The sequence below is a fragment of the Panthera uncia genome, unplaced genomic scaffold (assembly GCF_023721935.1).
Source record: "Panthera uncia isolate 11264 unplaced genomic scaffold, Puncia_PCG_1.0 HiC_scaffold_1186, whole genome shotgun sequence".
NCBI lineage: Eukaryota > Metazoa > Chordata > Mammalia > Carnivora > Felidae > Panthera > Panthera uncia.
The window spans coordinates 32787-50000 of record NW_026057795.1 but is presented as its reverse complement, the minus strand read 5'-3'; the positions used below and the strand labels follow the sequence as shown (position 1 = coordinate 50000).

Sequence of the window (17214 nt, the reverse complement as noted above, 5' to 3'; positions counted from 1 at the left end):
CTAAGTCTTCGCTATCTGATGTAGGCCATGAATCATCAATACCAGGTTTGTCGGAAAGCCTTTAGAACAAAAATATACAACAAAAACATGTTCATTTATTTTTAAAAACTGAAGTGAAAGGCCAGCTGTTTATTCAACCATGTTTCTTGATATAATTAAAATTTGGCGTGTTTTTTCATTAAGTTTTATTTTAATTCCAGTAATATTAACATTCAGTGTTTTATTAGTTTAAGTTGTACAATATAGTGATTTACCAATTTCATACTCAACCCGTGCTCATCATGACAAGGGCACTCCTTCATCCCCATCACCTATTTCACCCCTCCCACCACTCAACTCCTCTCTGGTAACCATCTGTTTGTTCTCTGCAGTTAAGAGCCTATTTCTTGGTTTGTCTCTCCCTTTTTTTTCTCCCTTTGCTCATTTGTTGTTTTATAAATTCTACATGAGTAAAATCATATGGTATTTGTCTTTCTCTGATTTTGCTTAGCATACTACTCTCGGGCTCCATCCTGGTCATTGCAAATGGCAAGATTTCATTGTTTTGTGGTTGAGTAATATTCCATTGTGTGCGTGTGTATGTATGTATATCTATCTATATATATATATATCTATACATATCTATATATGTATATATAGATAGATATACATATATATGTATATGTGGTAACATATAGATATATAAGATCTATATATATAGATACAAGATCTATATAAGATCTATATAAGATATAAGATCTATATAAGATCTATATATATAGATATATAAGATCTATAAGGTATAGATATATACCTTATATTTATATGTATATATATATGGTATAATATATATTATACATATATCTTATATATATATACCTTATATATAACCTATATATATAGGTATACATATATAGATATATATGTATATATCTATACATACACCAATACACATGCACACACACACACACATACAACTTCTTTATTCACTAATCTGTCAATGGACACTTGCGCTGGCTATTGTAAATAATGCTGCAATAAATACAGGGGCACGAGTGTCCCACTGAATTCGTGTTTTTGTATTCTTTTGGTTAGTATCCAGTAGTGCAATTACTGGATCACAGGATAGTTCTGTTTTTAATTTTTGGTTGGAACCTCCATACTGTTTTCCACAGGGGTCGCAGCCATTTGCATTTCTACCAACTGTGCAAGAGGTTTCCTTTGTCTCCACATCCTCGCAAACACTTGCTTCTTGTGTTTTGGAGTTTAGCCACTGGGACAGGTGTGAGGTGGTAACTCCTTGTAGTTTTGAGGAGCATCTCTTCATGTGTCTGTTGACCATCTGTGTGTTGTCTTTGGAAAAATGTCTCTTTATGTCTTCTGCTCATTTGTAAACTGGGCTTTTTTGGGGGAGAAGAATGTTGAGTTGCATGAATTCTTCATACATTTTGATTACTAACCCATTACTGGATAGGTCATTTGCAAATAGGTCATTACTGGATAGGTCACTAACCCATTACTGGATAGGTCCCATTCCATAGGGTACCTTTTAGTTTTGACTGTTTCCTTCACTGTGCAAAAGTTTTTTTCTTTAGATGTAGTCCCCATAGTTTATTGTTACTTTACTTCCCTTGGCTCAGGAGACATAACTAGAAAAATGTTGCTACAGCCAAAGTCAGAGAAATGACGGCCTGTGCTCTCTCTTCAAGGATTTTTATGGTTTCAGGTCTCATATTAAGTCTTTAATTCATTTTGAGTTTATTTTTGTGTATGGTAAAGAAATTAGTCCAGTTTCATTCTTTGGCATGAGGCTTGTCCAGTTCTACCAACACTATTTATTGAAGAGACTGCTTTTTCCCCCACTGGATAGTCTTTCCTGTTTGTTGAAGATTAACTGCCCATACAGTTGTGGATTTATTTCTGGGTTTTTGGTTCTATTCCACTGAGCTATGTGACTATTTTTATGCCAGTACCAACCATACTGTTTTGATTACTACAGCTTTGGAATAAAACTTGAAATCTGAGATTGTGATACCTCCAGTTTTTCTTTTTCAATATTGCTTTGGCCACTCAAGGTGTTTTGTGGTTCTATACAACATTTAGGATTGTTTGTCTACTTCTGTGAAAAATGATAGGGATTGCATTAAATCTTTAGATTGCTTTGGGTAGTGTAGACAGTTTAAAAATATGTATTCTTCCAATCTATGAGCATCAGATGTCTTTCTATTTCTTTCCATCATCTTCTATTTCTTTCATCAGTGTTTTATAGTTTCCAGGTTGTTCAAACAGGTTGTTCAAAATTTGGACCCTGTTTTAAAAAAGCTTTCACTCATCTATTTTGCCTCCACCTGTTCTAACCTATGAAATATCCAGGAAAGGCCCAGTCTGAGTTTCTATAACCAAGTGTGACAGGGAGGGAATTCTCTGAAATGGTTGAAAATTATATGTATAAAAGTTACCACAATGACTTATCACCTTACACATGTCAGAATGGGTAACATTCAAAGTGCAAAAAACAAGTGTTGGTAAGGGTGTGGAGAAAAAAGAACCTTTGTGCGCTGGTGATGGGATGTATATTGGGACAGCCACTGTGAAAACCAGTATGGAGGTTCCTCAAGATTAAAAATAGAAATACCATATGATCCAGTAATTCCACTACTGGGTATTTATTTACCCAAGGAAAATGAAAATACTTATTTGAAAAGATATATGCACCCCTATCTTTATTGCAGCATTATTTACAATAGACAAGATATGGAAGCAACCCAAGTGTCCACCAATACATGAACAGACCACACACACACACGCACATACACACACACACACACACACACACACACACACACACACACAATGGAATATTACGCAGCTATAAAACAGAATGAGATCTTGCCATCTGCAACATCATGGATATACCTAGACGGAAATCCTATATGATTTCACTTATATGTAGGATCTAAAAAAGGGAACAAGTGAACAGAGAAAAAGCAGAAACAGACCCATAAATACAGAAAATTGACTTGCCAAAGGGAGGGGAGGTTGGGAGATGGACAAAATGGGTGAAGGGGAGAGGGAAGTTCAGGTTTCCAGTTATAGAAAGAGTAAATCACAAGCATCAAAGGTACAGCATAGGGAATATAGTCAGTGGTATTGTAATAGCATTATACATTAACAGATGGGAGCTACACTTATGGCAAGCATAGTGTAACATACAGAGTTGTTGAATCACATATTACATTGTGTGTCAAGTAGACCTCAGTTTAAGTAAATATACCAAAGTTAAAGAACAAGTTTCTATGTTATTAGTGGAAGTACTAACCAGAGATTAAAAGATTAAAAATTATCAAGTCCAACTTTTTTCCTACACTGGTCTTGCTTTATTTAAGTCCATATAACTAGCAAGACCTTAGAAACCTTCAGGGGCATTCAGATACCCAAGGAGAGAGACTGCTATAAAAATGGTCCTGGTAGTTGTGCCTCTATTTCTCTATACACTGCCTGAATATTTTCTTCCCTATGAGCTCCCACTCCTACATCACTCTTCAGCACGGTTCAGTGGCATTCTCCAACCTTTAAATCTTTAGCCTGTGAAGGCACAGACTCCTAAAACAAGGATGGGCTCAAATGACCGAGGGTAGGAGCCATGTCCTGCTCCTGGAGAACAAGCTAATTGGGAGTCTCAGTCATCCACAGTCACCTCAACATGGGCATGTTATCACCTACCCAGATGAAGCTCCCTTACTGATTTGACAAGTCAGTCCTACCCCTGCCCAGCCCTACAGGTACATGGGAAGGGCATCACAGACTTAGGAAAAGAGGCGGAGTGAGGAGACAGCTTGCCTTGGGCCATACATCTCTATAGTTCAGAATCTCCACCCACCCCCACCCCCAATTCCTTGAAAGGATCTAAGCCATCCTCCCTAAGTTGGGGTGGAGATAGATGATATCATATTTCTATTTGCTGTAAACAGACTCTTCCCAGCAGCTCAAATGATTTTTAATCTCTCATCAGAAAATCTGAGGTATGCTCGCACCTTCAATGAAACCAACACACACAAAAGCAGAAACCTGTTCAGGACCCTCTTGAACTCTCTATTTGAATATGCCTTTCTAAACAACTCCCACAATCCTGGGTCCTTAATTCCTGTCATTCACCTTTATCTAACTTGGCTTAAACCCCAATATTCTGACATCTTATCTAAAACTCTTATTCCTATCCAACTCACTGTTGTTCTTCTTGAAACCTGGTCTCCTCTGCTAATTCAATTCTTACCCTCCTTCATTGTATTCATTAGGCCCACTCCCCAGCTTTCTATTATTAAAACATTTGCCTGTAAAATGAAAAAAAAGAAAAAGAAAGAAAGAAACCTGAATTTAAACGTCATTTCTGTCACTTATCATATCCAAATAGGTCACTTCAATCTCTTTTGAGTTTCAAATTCTCCATGTAAACAACCATTTGGCAAGGAGGTTAAACATGGGTTGAAATACCAGAGGGTATTTTTATGAATTAATCTCTGAGGTTTCCTAAATCTTGAGATTCTATGTACTTTTGATTTGGCCTCTGGAAAAATGGAGAGTCCTTAGTTGGCAGAAGTGGAAAAAATAATGGAAAAAAAAGAAATACCAAGAAAAGCAGAGAAGAACGTAGAAAAGCAAAAACATAGTACAGAAAAGTCATGGGGGAAAAGTCTACAAAAAAAGAAAAAGCTTCCTAGAACTAGTCAAGGGTACTAGCCCAAAGGGAAAACCAGACTGGGAAGTTAGAAAACAGAGATCAGATAGAAATATCCTCGATGCAGTGGAAGATGGCAGCGTAGGAGGACGCTGGGCTCACCGCGTCCTGCGAATCACTTAGATTCCACCCACACCTGCCTAAATAACCCAGAAAACCGCCAGAAGACTAGCAGAACGGAGTCTCTGGAGCCAAGCGCAGACGAGAGGCCCACGGAAGAGGGTAGGAATGGGTGGAGAGGCGCTGCGCTGCACAGACTGGCAGGAGGGAGCCGGGGCAGAGGGGCAGCCTGCTGGCCAAGCAGAGCCCCCGAGTCTGGCTTGCAAAAGTGGAGGGGCCGGACGGAGTGTGTTCCGACAGCAAGCGCAACTTAGCATCTGGGAGGTCATAAGTTAACAGCTCTGCTCGGAAAGCGGGAAGCCTGGAGGACAAAGGGAGGGAGAGTTGCTGAGCCCCCGGACTACAGAGCTCAGTTTGTTGGGGAACAAAGGCGCTCACCAGCGCCATCTCCCTCGCCCATCCCCCAGCCAAAATCCCAAAGGGAACCAGTTCCTGCCAGGGAACTTGCTTGCTCCCCGAAAACACCCAACGCTGTGCTTCTGCAGAGCCACCCCTCCAGCGGGTCTGACTCCCTCCCGCTGCCACAGGGCCCCTCCTGAAGTGGATCACCTAAGGAGAAGCAAGCTAAGCCTGCCCCTCCTGACCCCGTGCACCATGCCTACCCACCCCAGCTAATACGCCAGATCCCCAGCACCACAAGCCTGGCAGTGTGCAAGTAGCCCAGACGGGCCACGCCACCCCACAGTGAATCCCGCCCCTAGGAGAGGGGAAGAGAAGGCACACACCAGTCTGACTGTGGCCCCAGCGGTGGGCTGGGGGCAGACATCAGGTCGGACTGTGGCCCCGCCCACCAACTCCAGTTATACACCACAGCACAGGGGAAGTGCCCTGCAGGTCCTCACCACTCCAGGGACTATCCAAAATGACCAAACGGAAGAATTCCCCTCAAAAGAATCTCCAGGAAATAACAACAGCCAATGAACTGATCAAAAAGGATTTAAATAATATAACAGAAAGTGAATTTAGAATAATAGTCATAAAATTAATCGCTGGGCTTGAAAACAGTATAGAGGACAGCAGAGAATCTCTTGCCACAGAGATCAAGGGACTCAGGAACAGCCAGGAGGAGCTGAAAAATGCTTTAAACGAAATGCAAAATAAAATGGAAACGATGACGGCTCGGATTGAAGAGGCAGAGGAGAGAATAGGTGAACTAGAAGATAAAGTTATGGAAAAAGAGGAAGCTGAGAAAAAGAGAGATAAAAAAATCCAGGAGTATGAGGGGAAAATTAGAGAACTAAGTGATGCACTACAGAGAAATAATCTATGCATAATTGGTATTCCAGAGGAGGAAGAGAGAGGGAAAGGTGCTGAAGGTGTACTTGAAGAAATAATAGCTGAGAACTTCCCTGATCTGGGGAAGGAAAAAGGCATTGAAATCCAAGAGGCACAGAGAACTCCCTTCAGAGGTAACTTGAATCGATCTTCTGCATGACATATCATAGTGAAACTGGCAAAATACAAGGATAAAGAGAAAATTCTGAAAGCAGCTAGAGATAAACGTGCTCTAACATATAAAGGAAGACCTATAAGACTCATGACAGATCTCTCTACTGAAACTTGGCAGGCCAGAAAGGAATGGCAGGAGATCTTCAAAGTGATCAACAGAAAAAAGATGCAGCTGAGAATCCTTTATCCAGCAAGTCTGTCATTTAGAATAGAAAGAGAGATAAAGGTCTTCCCAAACAAACAGAAACTGAAGGAATTCATCACCACTAAACCAGCCCTACAACAGATCTTAAGGGGGATCCTGTGAGACAAAGTACCAGAGACATCGCTATAAGCATGAAACCTACGGACATCACAATGACTCTAAACCCATATCTTTCTATAATAACACTGAGTGTATATGGACTAAATGTGCCAACCAAAAGACATAGGGTATCAGAATGGATAAAAAAACAAGACCCATCTATTTGCTGTCTACAAGAGACTCATTTTAGACCTGAGGAGACCTTCAGATTGAGAGTGAGGGGATGGAGAACTATTTATCATGCTACTGGAAGTCAAAAGAAAGCTGGAGTAGCCATACTTATATCAGACAAACTAGACTTTAAAGGCTGTAACAAGAGATGAAGAAGGGCATTATATAATAATTACAGGGTCTATCCACCAGGAAGAGCTAACAATTATAAATGTCTATGCGCTGAATACGGGAGCCCCCAAATATATAAAACAATTACTCATAAACATAAGCAACCTTATTGATAAGAATGTGGTAATTGCAGGGGACTTTTAACACTCCACTTACAGAAATGGATAGATCATCTAGACACACGGTCAATAAAGAAACAAGGGCCCTGAATGACACATTGGATCAGATGGACTTGACAGATATATTTAGAACTCTGCATCCCAAAGCAACAGAATATACTTTCTTCTCGAGTGCACATGCAACATTCTCCAAGATAGATCATATACTGGGTCACAAAACAGCCCTTCATAAGTTTACAAGAATTGAAATTATACCATGCATACTCTCAGACCACAATGCTATGAAGCTTGAAATCAACCACAGGAAAAAGTCTGGAAAACCACCAAAAGCATGGAGATTAAAGAACACCCTACTAAAGAATGAGTGGGTCAGCCAGGCAATTAGAGAAGAAATTTAAAAATATATGGAAACAAACGAAAATGAAAATACAACAATCCAAACGCTCTGGGATGCAGCGAAGGCAGTCCTGAGAGGAAAATACATTGCAATGCAGGCCTATCTCAAGAAACAAGAAAAATCCCAAATACAAAATCTAACAGCACACCTAAAGGAAATAGAAGCAGAACAGCAAAGACAGCCTAAACCTAGCAGAAGAAGAGAAATAAGAAAGATCAGAGCAGAAATAAACAATATAGAATCTAAAAAAACTGTAGAGCAGAGCAACGAAACCAAGAGTTGGTTTTTTGAAAAAATAAACAAAATTGATAAACCTCTAGCCAGGCTTCTCAAAAGGAAAAGGGAGATGACCCCAATAGATAAAATCATGAATGAAAATGGAATTATTACAACCAATCCCTCAGAGATATAAACAATTATCAGGGAATACTATGAAAAATTATATGCCAACAAATTGGACAACCTGGAAGAAATGGACAAATTCCTAAACACCCACACTCTTCCAAAACTCAATCAGGAGGAAACAGAAAACTTGAACAGACCCATAACCAGCGAAGAAATTGAATCGGTTATCAAAAATCTCCCAACAAATAAGAATCCAGGACCAGATGGCTTCCCAGGGGAGTTCTACCAGATGTTTAAAGCAGAGATAATACCTATCCTTCTCAAGCTACTCCAAGAAATAGAAAGGGAAGGAAAACTTCCAGACTCATTCTATGAAGCCAGTATTACTTTGATTCCTAAACCAGACAGAGACCCAATAAAAAAAGAGAACTACAGACCAATATCCCTGATGAATATGGATGCAAAAATTCTCAATAAGATACTAGCAAATCGAATTCAACAGCATATAAAAAGAATTATTCACCATGATCAAGTGGGATTCATTCCTGGGCTGCAGGGCTGGTTCAACATTCGCAGATCAATCAACTTGATACATCACATTAATAAAAGAAAAGAACCATATGATCCTGTCAATCGATGCAGAAAAGGCCTTTGACAAAATCCAGCACCCTTTCTTAATAAAAACCCTTGAGAAAGTCGGGATAGAAGGAACATACTTAAACATCATAAAAGCCATTTATGAAAAGCCCACAGCTAACATCATCCTCAACGGGGAAAAACTGAGAGCTTTATCCCTGAGATCAGGAACACAACAGGGATGCCCACTCTCACCGCTGTTGTTTAACATAGTGTTGGAAGTTCTAGCATCAGCAATCAGACAAGAAAAGGAAATCAAAGGCATCAAAATTGGCAAAGATGAAGTCAAGCTTTCGCTTTCTGCAGATGACATGATATTATACATGAAAAATCCGACAGACTCCACCAAAAGTCTGCTAGAACTGATACATGAATTCAGCAAAGTTGCAGGATACAAAATCAATGTACAGAAATCAGTTGCATTCTTATACACTAACAATGAAGCAACAGAAAGACAAATAAAGAAACTGATCCCATTCACAATTGCACCAAGAAGCATAAAATACCTAGGGATAAATCTAACCAAAGATGTAAAAGATCTGTATGCTGAAAACTATAGAAAGCTTATGCAGGTAATTGAAGAAGATATAAAGAAATGGAAAGACATTCCCTGCTCATGGATTGGAAGAATAAATATTGTCAAAATGTCAATACTACCCAAAGCTATCTACACATTCAATGCAATCCCAATCAAAATTGCACCAGCATTCTTCTCGAAACTAGAACAAGCAATTCTAAAATTCATATGGAACCATAAAAGGCCCCAAATAGCCAACGTAATTTTGAAGAACACCAAAGCAGGAGGCATCACAATCCCAGACTTTAGCCTCTACTACAAAGCTGTAATCATCAAGACAGCATGGTATTGGCACAAAAACAGACACATAGACCAATGGAATAGAATAGAAACCCCAGAACTAGACCCACAAACGTATGGCCAACTCATCTTTGACAAAGCAGGAAAGAACATCCAATGGAAAAAAGACAGTCTCTTTAACAAATGGTGCTGGGAGAACTGGACAGCAACATGCAGAAGGTTGAAACTAGACCACTTTCTCACACCATTCACAAAAATAAACTCAAAATGGATAAAGGACCTGAATGTGAGACAGGAAACCATCAAAACCCTAGAGGAGAAAGCAGGAAAAGACCTCTCTGACCTCAGCCATAGCAATCTCTTACTCGACACATCCCCAAAGGCAAGGGAATTAAAAGCAAAAATGAATTACTGGGACCTTATGAAGATAAAAAGCTTCTGCACAGCAAAGGAAACAACCAACAAAACTAAAAGGCAACCAACGGAATGGGAAAAGATATTTGCAAATGACATATCGGACAAAGGGCTAGTATCCAAAATCTATAAAGAGCTCACCAAACTCCACACCCAAAAAACAAATAACCCAGTGAAGAAATGGGCAGAAAACATGAATAGACACTTCTCTAAAGAAGACATCCGGATGGCCAACAGGCACATGAAAAGATGCTCAACGTCGCTCCTTATCAGAGAAATACAAATCAAAACCACACTCAGATATCTCCTCACGCCAGTCAGAGTGGCCAAAATGAACAAATCAGGAGACTATAGATGCTGGAGAGGATGTGGAGAAACGGGAACCCTATTGCACTGTTGGTGGGAATGCAAACTGGTGCAGCCACTCTGGAAAACAGTGTGGAGGTTCCTCAGAAAATTAAAAATAGACCTACCCTATGACCCAGCAATAGCACTGCTAGGAATTTACCCAAGGGATACAGGAGTGCTGATGCATAGGGGCACTTGTACCCCAATGTTTATAGCAGCCCTTTCAACAATAGCCAAACTATGGAAAGAGCCTAAATGTCCATCAGCTGATGAATGGATAAAGAAATTGTGGTTTATATACACAATGGAGTACTACGTGGCAATGAGAAAGAATGAAATATGGCCCTTTGTAGCAACATGGATGGAACTGGAGAGTGTGATGCTAAGTGAAATAAGCCATACAGAGAAAGACAGATACCATATGTTTTTACTCTCATGTGGATCCTGAGAAACTTAACAGAAACCCATGGGGAAGGGGAAGGAAAAAAGAAAAAAAAGAGGTTAGAGTGGGAGAGAGCCAAAGCATAAGAGACTCTTAAAAACTGAGAACAAACTGAGGGTTGATGGGGGGTGGGAGGGAGGGGAGGGTGGGGGATGGGTATTGAGGAGGGCACCTTTTGGGATGAGCACTGGGTGTTGTATGGAAACCAATTTGACAATAAATTTCATATATTGAAAAAAAAAGCATAAGAGACTCTTAAAAACTGAGAACAAACTGAGGGTTGATGGGGGGTGGGAGGGAGGGGAGGGTGGGGGATGGGTATTGAGGAGGGCACCTTTTGGGATGAGCACTGGGTATTGTATGGAAACCAATTTGACAATAAATTTCATATACTGAAAAAAAAAAAAAAAGAAATATCCTCTAAATAGATGCTGAATTTAATTAACGTAACATGGTCTACACCTAGATATCCTTCACTTACAGAAAACTAATTCATCTCAAGAAGAGGAGATACCACTACATCTAAGAACCTGCCTGATTAGATCTTCCTTATGGAAAAGCTGTGATACCATGGCCATAACTGAGATCCACCCTAAAATCTCTGATGGTAAAAACAAGAGACTAGTTACCACTGCACTAATTACTTCTAGTTATCACTAGTGGTCAAATATATTAGGGCAAATCCTTGGACTCACCTGGTTTCTTAAGAACACTCTAAATTAGAGTTCATACATCATTAATTTTGACATTCTGAGTTGATCTGACTAGGATCTGTATCTTAATCCCAGTGGTGCTGAGGAACCAAAGAATGGATGTGGAAGCTACACAGGCTGACAGGCAAACCCCCGGGTCTGCTACTCATTAACAATGGAATCATGGGTCGAGTAATCAACCTCCGTGAACCACAGCTGCCAAAGTAATAAAAAGTAGGCTACAACACAGCTACTTTGCAAAGCTATACAATGACTATATAATTTAACAGATGTTAAGCATATGATACAGTGTCTAGTCCAGGATAGAACACTCAACAAATGCTTTTTTCTCTGCATTCCCTTAGGCAACACATAATTCTCATTTCATTTATATTTTGAGAGAGAATACACAGAGAGAGAGAGAGAGAGAGAGAGAGAGAGAGAGAGAATATAACCCAAGCAGGCTGTCAGCACAAAACCCGACATGGGGCTTGAACTCACAAACCTGAGCTGAAATCAAGAGTCAGACACTTAACCGACTGAGCCACCCAGGTGCCCCAACAAATGTCATTTTTAAAAATCCATAAAAATCCTACCTGGTTAAAGAGTCTTCCTCAGAATTCTTATCTTCTACTAAAGGAAAAAGAAAAATACGTTTTAAATCAACATTAGAAAAAATATAGGAAATTAAAAGTGTACAGCTAATGATTTGTTAAAAAGTATTCCTTTGGGACCACACCTGGAAACCACACTACACTGAATGCTAATTATACGACTGGTAGGCTTAATGCACTAAGAAATCTTACTTTCTCTTCTATACTGACCAAAAGCAAGAATGGTTTTTATCAGAATTTGATACCTACAAGTGAACTGATGTTTACAGTGACCATACCTGACTGACCCTATGACACTGGAGGAAAATGGTATCGTTAGGAGAATGATTATCATAAGCTGACAATGTCAAACTTAAACTAGCATGATTTTTCTGGACTTCCACTACTAGAGGAGTTAAAAGAGAGTATCTTTATTTTGCCGTAACATGGCAGAACTTCCCCAGCTCTTCAGCAGAGACTGTTCAGTTTTAGGATGAAACACCCCTCACAAAGTGTGGTCTATAGCTATTGCACTTTGCAGCATGGCAAAACCATAGCAAACAGACTCTCCCTGGCCTTATTTCCAATGGCAAGGTAAGTAAAGACTCGGGATTCCAGTTTTATAAAGTTCTAACCTCTTGAGACTGTCTCCTTCCATTGCTAGAGAGTCTATCTAGACCCACCATATATCACAGAGGAGGATGATCCCAATGTTAGTGCTATGTAGTGGTTCATGATGTCATTTTTCTCAATCCTCCCCATTAGGTGACACACATCTAGAGAAATCATGCTTTTTTTCATGTAAGGCATATGTCATCAGATCCTCTACTGATGAGCAACAAAACAAAACAAAGAGCAAAGAATATCTTGAATGCCTACATTCAATTACCGGGGAATTTTAATTTTCTAAACATTCAAACATATCCACTGTATGATTCTAACTATATGACACTCTGGAAAGAGCAAGACTATGGAGGTAAGGGTTGGGGTGAATGTAGGGATAAAGGGGCACAGCACAGAGGACTTTTAAGGCAGTGAAACTCTTTCACATGATACCACAAAGGTGGATTCACATCATTATACGTTTGTTAAAACTCATAGAATGTATAACACCAAGGCTGAACACTAATGCAAATTAGAGACTTTGCCTGAAAATGATGAGTTAGTGTCAATATAAAATGCACCACTGTTGTCAGGGTGCCTGGGTGGCTCAGTTGGTTAAGTGTCCAACTCTTGATCTGAGCTCAGGTTATGATCTCACAGTTCATGGGATCAAGTCCTGCATCAGGCTCTGTGCTGACAGCACAGGATTCTTTCTCCCCTCTTTCTCTGCCCCTTGGCTGCTCACACGCATGCACGCTCTCTTGCTCAAAACTAAACAAAGGAACTGAAAAAAAAATACTACTAAAAATGTACCACTGTTGTGCAAGATGTTGACAACAGGGGAGGCTAGGCGTGTAAGGGAGTGTGGTATGGTATATGGAGACTCTCTGTACTTTCTATTATATTTTGCTGTGAACATAAAACTGCTGTAAAAAATAAGGCTTATTAAATGTAAAAAAAAAAAAAAAAAAAAAGGTATCCATTGAAGCTACTCTTACCATATATTAAAGCATGATACAGTCACCCTGAAAATTAAGATAGAGATCAAAGTAACACAATATGGGTACTGTCTCCCAAATTGAAGTATATGAAAATACATAAAGCAAAATACAAAAATACAAAAGTTATTTGTATACTTAGGCAAGAAAACAATTGATGAATATGATCAAATATCTTACAACTATAAACAGGGATTCAGCACTATATGAATCAAACCTGGGTTATCCATATAATTAAGGATTTTATTCTAATTTTAAATCAAAAATCATTATGTTTATCGTATCTAAGAATCACAATGAAAGCTTAATCACATAAAAAAAGATTATAATGACCTAATATTGCCCTAGTAATTTCTGTACAAATACCTACTTCATATGGATGATGAAATTGAAACCAGTACCATGTTATACCATCATATTACTTGCGATTAAAATAAAATTTTAAGACACCACCAAAAATTAAGTTAGGGCTATAATTCCTATGCAGAAAAGATTTCATCCAAGAGGCCAAAGATTGCTACCCTCAGAACATCCTACCTGAATAACTAGCCCTTGGTTGTTACCTGGGATCTTGGATTTAAGGAGGGTTCCCACCATTCCCTAGCAGGTTAAGAGTGGCTCACTGTGCCTAAATGCTGGTACAATCTTATGGCCCTATATTTGATTTCCTTCTGGAAACCTGGAATTTTGGTACATGCTAAGGAGAAGATGCTTATGTGATTAGCATTTGATGAAAACCTCGGGCACTGAGTATCCATAAGACTCCTACTGACAGACAACATTTCACTTGTGCTGTCCTAATTTGATGCTGGAGGAATTAAGCACATCCTGCTAACTCCACACAGAAAGGATTCCTGGAAGCCTGCGCTTGGTCTCCTCTGGACTTCACCCCATGCACCTTTTCTCTGTGCTGATTTGCCTTTCTAGCCTGTCCCCATACCAAACCACAGGCATGGGTACAACTACATGCTGAGTTCTGTGAGCTCTTCTAGTGAATAATCAAATCTGGGTGTCGTTGGGGTGCCTCTGACACAACTGCGTTATATGAAATTTTTATTATTTAGGTTGATGTCTTATACATGGTTACAGTCAGAAGGTTATTTCACAGAATACTTTTCCTGGAATCTCTTTTTCTTGGTACTTGCCTTGAAAATTCCTACATTCCTATATATCCATTTGAAGAAAGGTAAAAAGGAATAGATGAAATAATGATGTCAGAAAGTGTGAAACAAGCAACAATCCTATTTTACTCAGGGGAAAAAAAAAGAGAATCCTGATGATTGCCACTATGTTCTACCATATAAAAGTTCCTCTCAAATATGAAAAATCAGTTAATTTTCTCCAACTAACTAGGACTTAGTTCATTTTTCTGGCAGCTAGGAATCAAAGAAGTAACAGCGATTGTTCTAGAAAAAACATAACTATCAGAGCATGAAAACATACTACTGATTATAGGTTTTTGTTTCTTTTCCTTGATTTCTTAGAAAATTAAAGATATAGTTCATCTATTAAAGGCAGTTATTGCCAAAATAATCAAAGTCAAAATTACTGCATCCAAATTGTCCGATGAATTATCCACTCCACCCTGAAAAGAGGAGATTTGAGAATTAAAGATCAATAGGACCCATTTGGGGGAAGGCAAAGTGAGTTATCTTATATATAACTGGTTCAAAACTTGGTATTCCACAGGAGTACTGATGCATAGGGGCACTTGTACCCCAATGTTTATAGCAGCACTCTCAACAATAGCCAAATTATGGAAAGAGCCGAAATGTCCATCAACTGATGAATGGATAAAGAAATTGTGGTTTTGGGGCGCCTGGGTGGCTCGGTCGGTTAAGCGTCCGACTTCGGCTCAGGTCATGATCTCACGGTCTGTGGGTTCGAGCCCCGCGTCGGGCTCTGTGCTGACAGCTCAGAGCCTGGAGCCTGTTTCGGAGTCTGTGTCTCCCTCTCTCTCTGACCCTCCCCCGTTCATGCTCTGTCTCTCTCTGTCTCAAAAATAAATAAACGTTAAAAAAAAAAAAAATTAAAAAAAAAAAAAAAGAAATTGTGGTTTATATACACAATGGAGTACTACATGGCAATGAGAAAGAATGAAATATGGCCCTTTGTAGCGACATGGATGGAACTAGAGAGTGTGATGCTAAGTGAAATAAGCCATACAGAGAAAGACAGATACCATATGTTTTCACTCTTATGTGGATCCTGAGAAACTTAACAGAAACCCATGGGGGAGGGGAAGGAAAAAAAAAAAAAAAAAAAGAGGTTAGAGTGGGAGAGAGCCAAAGCATAAAAGACTCTTAAAAACTGAGAACAGGGGCGCCTGGGTGGCGCAGTCGGTTAAGCGTCCAACTTCAGCCAGGTCACGATCTCGCGGTCCGTGAGTTCGAGCCCTGCGTCAGGCTCTGGGCTGATGGCTCGGAGCCTGGAGCCTGTTTCCGATTCTGTGACTCCCTCTCTCTCTCTGCCTCTCCCCCGTTCATGCTCTCTCTCTGTCCCAAAAATAAATAAAAAACGTTGAAAATTAAAAAAAAAAAAAAAACTGAGAACTGAGGGTTGATGGGGGGTGGGAGGGAGGGGAGGGTAGGTGATAGGTATTGAAGAGAGCATCTTTTGGGATGAGCACTGGGTGTTGTATGGAAACCAATTTGACAATAAATTTCATATATTAAAAAAATAAAATAAAATAAAATAAAATAAATAAAAACTGATAGACTCAAAAAATAAATAAACCAATGGATGCTTTGTTTAAAAAAAAACAAACACTTGGTATTCCAATTGGCCATTTATTCTTAAGTCACAGCTTACCAATTTCTGAAAAATATATTAAAGCAGTTCACATTAAAACTGTACCCAATAAAAATTTCTACCTGACAATCCAGAAAATGCTTTCAATCTTGACAGACCATCATCACTGACACTATCACTATCACTGTGTGTACAGGTAGAAAGTCGTTTCGCATAAGAAACTCATAAAATATGACACAAACTTTAGATTAGGTAGCCCATTGCCTTAGAAGGAAATATACATATATGTTAAACATGCATATGGTAGAAATGTATTCTAATAGTAGTAGATTCCAAGACAATTTTCCTTAGAGCTTTCTTTAGGGATGAAATTCAGAAAGGGAGACTAAAAGGAGAGATATCAGAAGAAGGCAAATCAAAAGAAAATAAAGAGAGACAGCACTAACAAAATACAGTCAGGTATTCAAACATAACAAAAAAGACACAAGCGAAAATAATCCTGTATTGACTTTTTTACCGACATCACTAGAATTCCCAAACTAATGAGAACTAGTAGATTCAGCGCATCACCTGACATTTTCTCCTTGTTATGGTATTAGTTTTCTGCAATAACATATTGACACGAGGTCAGTTTCTCCAATCTGCTGCTCTGGAAACTATTTCTGATCAAAACTTAAAACTATTAAAAATACAGCTGCATCGTGATTCCATTCCAGAGACAGGGCCTGACAGTGGCTTCCAGCTGTTGCTGCCAGATTTTTGTTTCAGTATTCATCCAGAAGAGTTCATCAAGGACTTGAGGAAAACCTCAAATACTCCCACAAGAAACAGGTAAGAACGACAACACTTTTCCTCACACTTGACTCCTAGGTTTTGACAATTATGGAAAAATGCTGGGCAAGTATACTCACCAGGCTGGATCATTTTCCCTTGACCCTGCCTGGGTAGGTGTTGCATTTACAAAAAGTTAGATAGGACCTTAGTTGATATGTTATTTTTCCATATTTGGACACAGAAAGTACCAATCACATAAATAAAAGACCTTACAACTCAAAAATTGTTCTTTTGAAAAGATTACCATCAGAGAACTTGTAAAAGTTAAATCCAACTTTCTTTGTAGCAATTTGATA

The 17214-nt window shown here is 39.2% G+C and overlaps 1 protein-coding gene across 1 annotated transcript in view; it reads right to left on the bottom strand.

Moving 5' to 3' along the window:
* Positions 1–4: 4 nt before the first annotated feature.
* LOC125916803 (ankyrin repeat domain-containing protein 26-like) overlaps positions 5–17214 on the bottom strand; it is a gene marked incomplete at its 3' end in the record, with an annotated part of 36202 nt that continues 18992 nt past the window's right edge. Inside the window, exons 6-7 of the mRNA XM_049623086.1 lie at positions 11736–11772; positions 5–59 (exon numbers count right to left, since the gene is read on the bottom strand). Of these exons, the coding sequence (XP_049479043.1) occupies positions 5–59; positions 11736–11772 (92 nt within the window). The remainder of the gene's footprint in view (positions 60–11735; positions 11773–17214) is intronic.